The sequence below is a fragment of the Vicia villosa genome, unplaced genomic scaffold (assembly GCF_029867415.1).
Source record: "Vicia villosa cultivar HV-30 ecotype Madison, WI unplaced genomic scaffold, Vvil1.0 ctg.000349F_1_1, whole genome shotgun sequence".
NCBI classification, from domain to species: Eukaryota; Viridiplantae; Streptophyta; class Magnoliopsida; order Fabales; family Fabaceae; genus Vicia; species Vicia villosa.
This window is the reverse complement of record NW_026705156.1, coordinates 718,197-728,152: the sequence shown is the minus strand read 5'-3', so window position 1 is coordinate 728,152 and position 9,956 is coordinate 718,197. Positions and strand designations below refer to the sequence as shown.

The 9,956-nt window shown below is 33.0% G+C and overlaps 1 protein-coding gene across 1 annotated transcript; it reads left to right on the top strand.

Moving 5' to 3' along the window:
• The first annotated feature begins 6,384 nt into the window (after nt 1–6,384).
• Nucleotides 6,385–8,189, top strand: LOC131627113 (probable pectate lyase 5). The gene is made up of 4 exons (XM_058897941.1): nt 6,385–6,538; nt 6,630–7,367; nt 7,463–7,601; nt 7,763–8,189. Exons 1-4 carry the CDS (start codon nt 6,426–6,428, stop codon nt 7,982–7,984), a joined length of 1,212 nt encoding a protein of 403 aa, XP_058753924.1. The 5' UTR covers nt 6,385–6,425; the 3' UTR covers nt 7,985–8,189.
• Nucleotides 8,190–9,956: the final 1,767 nt, after the last annotated feature.

Below are 9,956 nucleotides of genomic sequence, written 5' to 3'. Positions count from 1 at the left end.
CACCCGTGGGAAAGAAAATATTGACTTGATCTTATCAAGTCAAAGACCTTCCTTAAACAAAAATGGACTAGGATTTAAATAGGATAGAAAACTTAGTAAATGTATAGATCATTCTAAAAAGAATCGTCCAGTTTATAAATGCACACATTGTAAAAGATTTGGTCATTTAGAACTTTTTTGTTTCGACAAATTAAAAAGATCTAAAGGTAACAACCTTAGATTTTCTGGAACTAATGCACCTAATCCCAAGAAGAAATGGCACCAAAGGTAAAACCTTAATGTTTTATAGGTATGCTTTGCAACTCAAAGCTTTAAAGTATTATGATTGGAGTTGTGCAAAGAAAGTGTATTCTTCCAAGTATACAGTTTTTATGAAGTCTCTAATCCAAGAATGTAAGATAACGACAAATATCAGTAATCAAAGCAACTACTTTGAGAATATCTCAAAGTTTATGATCCTTAGTGATTAGTTGAATGAATATGTCTATAATGGATTAATTCATCTTGTTGTTTATACCAACTATCGTATTCAACGATGTGTAGAGAAGGATACACCACATGATAAGTACTATTCTCTACTACTATAGTGTTTATCCAAGGTGGCGTTAAGGGTTTGATTTGCGCGTAGGACTAAAAGTGGAGGTTTTAAACTTAATTAAATAAACGGAGGTAGGAATGTAATTTAAATCATTCAGTAGTACTCATACAAATTGCCACTTTATAATAATAAGAGATTTATTTGATTGCGTAGAGAAAATCAAGTTAGATGTATCACCCGCTATCACGTGTCTAGTAGTGGATTTCAATCCCATAACCTACCGCTTTCGCGTGATAATCAAGTTACAGCTTGAAATCCTTTTAAGAAAATAGTTTCTCGATTAAAGATTAATTTTTGTAGTAGAAATTTAAGTTAAAGATAATGTCAGCTTTCACTTGTCCGTTATCAGATTTTAGGCTCACAAACGCCCACTTTCACGTAGTACAGTTTATAAGTTTAAAATAACTTTTTTAAAATAGATTTTCTAAATTAACTTAAAAATTATATCACTATGTTTAAAAGTTGTTTTCTGAATTTTCTACAGCCAGATAACATTTTTGCTATTTCGAGTCGAAATCGATATATTGTAGAATTCCTACTTTCGTAACGAATTGCGATTTTAAAATCAAAATTTTCAAATCCAAAAAATTACTCTTATTATTAATAAATTACATGCTGTTTATATGATCATCGTCGGTACGACAGATCTTACATTCTGAACTCGACGGAATTACTCACTCATATTTAAAATAGTAAAAATAAAGCATATTTCTTTGATGGTAGTAAACATGATAATTGGAATTAAATAAAGCATGTAAAAGAATTAAAGTAAAATGAAAGTGATTAAAACCTAGAATAGTAAACAATACTTGAATAAAATAGAATGCTCTGATTGAAGACTTTACTTCCGACAGATAAATAAAGCATCAACAACAAAATAACAACAACGATAAATTCAACCACAACCGTAGTAAAAAGTAGCCGAAACAAATTGCACAAAAATAATACTCCAAGCATCTAAAACTATGGTTGTAAGAACACCTCAATGTAAGATATAAATGCTTTTACAAGTAAACTGATGGCTATGATAAAGCTCGGATGCCTCAAATTATGAATGAAAGGCCTATTTATAGTGTTGATTTCATATTGGGAGTTATACAAAATGTGCTAAAGTAGTGGACAAAGTGGTTGAGGTTGAAAACTAATTTCTGAAACTTGGGGCAAAAAAATTGGGCATTAGCGTCATAACGGGTGTCAGATGGGCTGACGGCGTGCCCATCATGACATATTCAAGAAGAACGCATGATCATGGGCCCTGACGAGCGTCGGCTGGACTAAAGGCCTGCCCGCCAAGGGGATTTTGACTTTTTTTCCTTGTTTTGTTAACCAGATGTTGAAGGTTTGATCTCCCCAGGGGCATGATGATTGCCATGACAGCATAAAACTTGTATTTTCTTCCCATTCTCAAAGTTTTTTCATCTTTTAAACGCGCAAAGGCCTCCAATGAACAAATACCTGAAATAAACATACAATACCATTATAACACTACAAATTATATAAAATTGGCACTAAAATATGTGCAACTCAAGCTAATAAGGTAGTGCATTTTACGTGTTATTAGTCTCCCTTAAGGGAATGGTTTATTAAGATTTCTTAATAAAAGAGGTATACATTTCTTCAAAGGTTGAAATAATCAGATAACTCTGATTAAACCCTTAAAATAGTGGCTTTGATTTTTATTTCTCATCTCAATAAATTATTTAACTAACCTAAAGGATGAGTATTCAAGTGTCTTATAGTAAAAGGGTGCAAATAATTCTTAATAGGGGTACAAAAAAAGAAACAAATCCAGCACAAGGCTCAACATGCACTAAAGAGGCTGGACTACATAAGCCAATTGATTGAAACATTATCGCAATTGATTGGAAGAGCTTGTCGGACATACTTTCATATCAAATCCAATCCAAACTTGTGCCTCAAACAAATCAAATCCAAAAATTAATGATGAATGTACAAAATACCGAAAATTTTAGCGAACCTATCGATTAGAGCCATTAGCCTATTGATTGGCACACTCAATTTGGAAAGATTTTGATTTGATTTTTAATCACCGAGATCCCTGGTGATTCCTTGACAGAAATACACAATCAAATCTTCAAAAGGCGCACTATAAATAGCTATTCATCCCTCACTTCTTTGCATTATATAATTGTCTTTCAAAATCTTGTAGGTGTGGGACTATTCTCTCCAAATCATCGTGGCTCCCAAAAGGTTTTACTTTTCAACCAGTCCCTTCTATGATTTCTTCACCATCAAGAACCAAGTACTAAGATTTTTCCAAGAGTTCGCCAACCAAAACCTTCTAAGTACTCACCCCCTAGACCCGAAAGCCTTGAGAGATTGTGACTTCTATAAAACCATTGAAGAACTTTACCTACCACCTTCCTATGCAGCCCCTCAAGAAAATTTTATCCATCATTACTCAAGATATTCTTCTCAAATCTCAACCTCAATGATGGTATAGTACATTTTGAGGTAACAAGGCATGAAATATCTCTGTCCGTAAAATAATTTGGAGAAATTATGAATCTCCCTTATGAAGATATCATCCTCGAGTCTAGAGATAAGGGATACAACTTCAATCTTAAAGTTGGTACATCCTCTCTTATGAAAGACAAATTATCCTCCATAACAAATCCATTCATTATTATATATATCCACCCTCATTAGCAAATGATTCACAATTTAATCAATCGTGTACTATTCCCAAGAAAAAGCAATTTTAACCTCATAACCCAATTCGATGTAGAATCTGTATGGTTAGTAGTAAACAAGATCAAAGTGAATTGGGAGAAAAAATAAATCAAACACATGATGGGGAGCAAGAAAGAAGAAGCATGCCTACCATATGTTAATCTTGTCACAGAAATTCAGGAACATGTTGGATACATCTTTCGAGAGGAAGAATACGACGAAGAGATAACTAAAATAGCCAAATTAGTTCTACTAACAATGAGGTTTCAAATCATCAATGGAAAAATGACTGAAAAACCCTCTTCGAATGAGATGAAAAGAAAAGCAATTCGTCAAGAAGTACCTATAGAAGTAGACGACTCAGACTACTTCATTCTTACACCTCCTCATATTCCCACAACTAATGACTTGTTGAAGTTCTTAATTGGAAAGATAAATATGATTAAGGACAAGTTTGAATACATAACCCGACACTTCATTCAAAAACAAACACGACTACCTCGAGATCTTTTATAGGATGATTTTGATAATGATTAATCTCACCTAGTTTCCTAAGTGCGTTAAATTTTATCTTCTACTTTCTGCACTCTTTTTTCATCATCTTTCCCTTTTGTACTTTCAATTTCTATCAATTTAAATTAACAAAGCAAGTGATGTTTTCCCTTTCTCTATAAATCCTTTTTTGTCCATGTTTGCATATTTAAACTCCTGTAATGCATCTTTACCCACTCTTTTGATTTCGAAAAAAATGGGAGAAGTATATCCTCAAAGAGAGTAGATTATACTCTCTATTTAACTCAGGGGGAGTTTAATTACTTTAAACACATATGTACTACTTCTTTTACCACCTCCTCTGAGAGATGCATTGTCATCATGAAAAAGGAGGAGAATGTGGAACCTTGTTTTGCAGTTTAACCTAAAGTAATATATCTTTAAGGAAATCAAATTTTGACAGTGACAACTAATGTTCAAAGATGACGATCAAAAGTCTAATGATGACTAAAGTCAGGCATAAACGGTTAAAATAATTAAATATGAAAATAAAACTATTAGGGTTTAATAATGGACTTGAATCTATGATGATGTCAACCAAATGGAATATAAACCAAGTCTCATCTCAAGGAAACTCAAGCAAGTGTCTTCAAGAAAAGGACATTTGACAAGTCTTGAAGTATATGAAAATTATGAAAGCATGCATCGACGCGTCTAAGTGAACATATTGTAAAGCATAAGGGCATTCTCGTAAAAGTACATGGCTAAATCACATACACACATATAAACTTGTTTTCAAACTTATTTTTCTCAAGAATTTTTTTTGAAAATGCCTTGAAGTCCTTCCAAATGAGTTGGGAGCTGTCATAACAGCTATGCGCAAAGTTTTGTCTTTGTCAATCGATTGACACATTAACCTAATTGATTGACTCAGTTCAAAATTGAGCCCTAACGATTAGGACATTATCTTAATGATGGGTAACAGATAAATAGCCCGTGGTAAAACCAAGTTTTAGGTTCGAGAGCTCATTTCGGTGTTAAAAGCTTCCATGGTTTATTTAGAAGCTTGAACACTAACACCTCCAAGATTCCTTTGTGGAAAGAGGACTAACAGCTTCAATACATCATTTGGAAGGAAGACTCAACACTTCACTCCTAGTTTGATGTTGGGTCGGAAATTAATCATAAACTTCATTTTCCTTGTATAAGGGAGTTCATGAGTATTACCTACTAAAAACTCTCAAGTTTAATTGAATACTTTCAAGATCAATTCTTGATGATATGACTAAGTTGTTTTTTACTGATCCTATATAATTCCTAATGTTCTTCTCTTTCCCTTAAACTCTTTATTTTTCACACTTTATATTCTGCTGCTTATTTATAAACTTTTTCAAAAATATTTTCTAACTCTAAATTTGATTCGAAAAGTTTTTCAAAACCAAATTTTTTTAAAACACACATTTCACTCTCCCTTCCTCATTTCCGAAACACGCATTTCACTATGATATATATAGTTAAATATTTGAGTCTATTCCTCCACTAAATTTTAGTTATGAATAGAGTCTATTCCTCCTTTATCAATACAAAATCAGAGATAAAATTAAAAATGAAACCTCAAACACAAGATGGGAAAGAAGTCATCACATCTAGATTCCATCACAGTACATTTCATTTTATTTTCCTGCGCACTTAACGCTCATGCATGTGTTATCGTCAGACCATTTAGTGTACATCTTTTTTCTTCTTTGTCAACATTAATTATCATAAACAATTTTATAACTCTCACAATTAATTCCCATACTATCCCTCATCCATCACATTGTAATGTTAGATACGCCATCATTAATCTTTCATGTAGTTATCACTCTTGGATCACCGCACAAAAATTAATGCAAATTGTTACATTTTACAAATTTCACACTTACATCTTCATCAAGAAGAAAAATTAAACAAAAATACAATTTTTTTTCTTGCAACTGTTGGATTGTAGAGGGAAATAAATTTCACCACAAGAAAATGGAATAGAAATATTGGTGAAGCTATGGTCTGTAATAAATGATGTTAGTGTAATGTTTGTGAAAGTAGAAACCTACCTCAACGGCCATAGCAGAAACTATAGTAATAATGAGGTCAAATTCACTATGGTAGGGTCTACTTTCTGTAAACCCCAAACACTATACACACTACATATAGTTAACAAAAAAATCACTTATTCAAGTGTCGGTACACAGTTAATTTGTAATTAAACATCAACTTTCTTAAACACTTACTTCTATAATTACCATAATTAAGAGGGTCGGTCACAAAGATACGTAAGATGAACTATAGTACTGATTCAAAATTTTGTCACAGTCAAATCGTAGTTAAATAAATTTTTAGTCTAGATTTGTCATGTCAAACCGTGACTAAAAATTAAAGACGGTGTTAATATCCGAAACAGTTATAACTTGGCTTATCAATAATGATTACCTTAAAATCATGCAAATCTTGGGTCATGTGAACCGAATAGTGATTTATTTAATGAGGCATAAATTTCCATTTTGTTCCCTATATATAGTATAAACTGTCTTAACATTTCTTCATAAACAAAAGCATACTCTACCTTCACTGTTTCTTCAGATTGAGGGTAGTTCAAGAAGTTATGGCAGTTCTACTCACATTCATTCTACTCTTATTACTACTTCTTCTAGTACCTTCTTTCATTCAATCTTCTTCCATTCAAGATCCTGAATTAGTAGTCCAACAAGTACAAAAGTAAGTATATATATACATTTTTCAATAATTAACATAGCATATAGCATGTTTTTTAATATTACATATTCAAACTTTTTGGTTTTTATTGTAGGAGTATTAATGATTCAAGGAGAAACTTAGCATTTCTTTCTTGTGGAAGTGGCAATCCAATTGATGATTGTTGGAGATGTGACAAAAACTGGGAAACGAATCGCAAAAGTTTAGCAGATTGTGCCATTGGTTTTGGCAAACATGCAATTGGAGGAAGAGATGGTAAAATATATGTAGTGACAGACCCTGGTGATCACCCTGTGAAACCAAAGCCAGGAACATTACGCTACGGCGTTATTCAAGAAGAACCGTTATGGATAATCTTCAAACGCGACATGGTGATCAAGCTTAAGCAAGAGCTAATGATGAACTCGTTCAAGACCATTGATGGTAGAGGAACAAATGTGCACATTGCTGGTGGACCTTGTATAACGATACAATTCGTGACGAATATTATCATTCATGGGATCAATGTGCATGATTGTAAGAGAGGTGGGAATACTTATGTGAGGGATTCACCTACACATTATGGTTTTAGAACACTTTCTGATGGCGATGGGATTTCGATTTTCGGTGGGAGTCATATTTGGGTTGATCATTGTTCTCTTTCGAATTGTCGCGATGGATTGATCGATGTTATTCATGGATCTACTGCTATTACTATTTCTAATAATTTTATGACTCATCATAATAAGGTTATGCTTTTGGGTCATAGTGATAGTTTCACTAGAGATAAGAATATGCAAGTTACTATTGCTTTTAACCATTTTGGTGAAGGACTAGTTCAGAGAATGCCAAGGTAACATAACATTACATAACATATTCTCTTGAATTATGTTATACTAGATGAATTAATTTCTCTTCTTTTTTTTAATATGTTTGTTGGATTTGTAGATGTAGACATGGATATTTTCATGTGGTGAACAATGATTATACACATTGGAGAATGTATGCTATAGGTGGAAGTGCTAATCCAACTATCAATAGTCAAGGGAATAGATTTCTTGCTTCCAATGACAATACCTTCAAAGAGGTTAGTTAGATCCATGGACTAATAGTCTTTTTTTAGAATCGTCTCGAGTTTTCTGAGGTCATGTGTAGGTTAATCGCAGTTTAATCTTGAAAAACAAATAGAGACCTTATTTAACCATATTTAACCACAGTTTAACCGGGCTAATTTTGGACCATGTTCAGGTGACGAAGCGTGAGAATGCGGGACAAAGCCAATGGAAGAATTGGAATTGGAGATCAAGTGGAGATTTGATGTTAAATGGTGCATTCTTTAGGGCATCAGGAGCAGGTTCATCATCAAGCTATGCAAGAGCATCAAGTTTAGCAGCAAAACCATCATCTGTAGTTGCTTCCATCACTGCAGCAGCTGGAACATTAAACTGCAAAAAGGGTTCACGTTGCTGAATTTAAAAAGCCTATTACTTTAGAAATAAAGGCAAGAAATGATTATGAATATGCCAATTTGTTGTAAATTGAAGTTTATAGACATTTTGCTTTGTAACTACAACCTTAGCTTGTGTCTGAAACAATCCACTTAGGTTGATAGACACATGTGATAGAGTTGATATAATTATATGTTTAATGAAAAAACCAGAAATGTTGATTTTTCTGTTGCTAATGTCTCTTTTCATGATTCTTTCTTTATGAATGAAAAGTGTTTGATTTGATCATGTGGAGCATAGATACACATCACATGAAGTGGAAGTGAGATTCAATTATCTTCATTGGTAACAGTAACCATGAAGATCATAGGGGACCCATAAGCATGATCTTTAATGACTTGTGTCAGTAGCATCTACTATTATTTAGATCGATTGATTGATTTTTGAATTTTTCTCTGACATTCAAAGCAAATGAGAGATGATAATAATGCAACAAATATTGATCTTTTGTGAAAATCAATTAATGGTGTTTTATAAAGTGACAATGATTGAAGTTTGTGTCTCAGAAAAGATGCTGTTGTTATAAATGTCACCACCAAGTTTATTACTAGTTTAGTACTATGCTGATCTTGCAATGCAAAATGGAATTTTTGGCATTTAAGATGATATAGATTTGTCATGTGTCTCATTTAACTAATTTAGATCGGGAACAAGGATGGATCTTAGTCACATGACCTATATTTGATTGTTACAATTCTTAATTATCTTAGATTATTTAATAGTACATTAAAGTTATTGATTTTGTTGACCCATTTGGAGTACAATTATCAATAGTTAGTTAAATCAAAGGTGATTGACGTAGGATTTCGTAGAGAGGACTATGGTTCGTTTCCACGCAACTGCAATTGAGAGGGGTTTGAAACTTCTTGATGGCAGAAATGACCTCCGAATCAAATTAATCGATCCAGTGAACCAGATATTAGTGGTGAAAAAAAATATTTTGAGTACACTTTGGAGGAGAGTGGATATCATTGCAAGGAGGATAACTAATAAAAACTCTTGCTAAAGGTTGCGATTTATTAGCTTGTCGCCTAGTAAAATCAACCGGAAAATATTGTGTTGTTTAACAGTTTTGAAAATTTTGCCACTGAAAAAATTATCAGGGTGAGTCGCGGAACAATTCGCTCTCTTTAAGACGTTTCGCAGCACAGTCCAAAAATATGCAAAGCAGTCTTACTACCATGACGCCTCCATGATAAAACAGCTCAGTTCTATACAATACAATTACTACTTGCACGGTAGATAATCAGTCTAGAAATACACTCTTTGATGGTACAATGATCATTCAAATATGGTATAAGTATCACTCGTAGTATCTGGTATATCGACCGGTCGTAATAATTTCTCAAATCAAAAGAAATTTCAATAATTCTCTAAAGAGAATTCAATAATAGTCATTTGACCACTCAATATGATTTCTCAAACAAAGAGAAACTCAAATAATTCCCTAAAGAGAATTCAAGAAAGTACTCGGAAAATTCAACGAGTAGAAAGAAAGGGGGAGAAGTTGACGCTTCGACAATTCTAAAGACGGAGAGTTGTGAGAGTGAGGAAGGAAAAACTCAACAAAATGAGTTTTTGGAGTGTTTTAGAATGAAACATATGCATTCCTTATATAGTGAAGTAAGCTAGTCAAAGAATGTATTCTAAGCAATGTGGGACTTAGAGTTTTTTCTAATTATATGCAAAGCAGTCTAACTATCAAGACGCCTCCAGGATAAAATAGTCAAGTTCTATACTATATGATTACTACTTGCACGATAGATAATCGGTCTAGAAATATACCCTCTGATGATACAAAGACCATTTGAATATGGTATATATACTACTCGTAGTATCTGGTATATCGACAGTCGTAATAATTTCTCAAACCAAAAGAAATTCCAATAATTCTCGAAAGAGAATTCAATAATAATCATTTGACCACTCAAAAT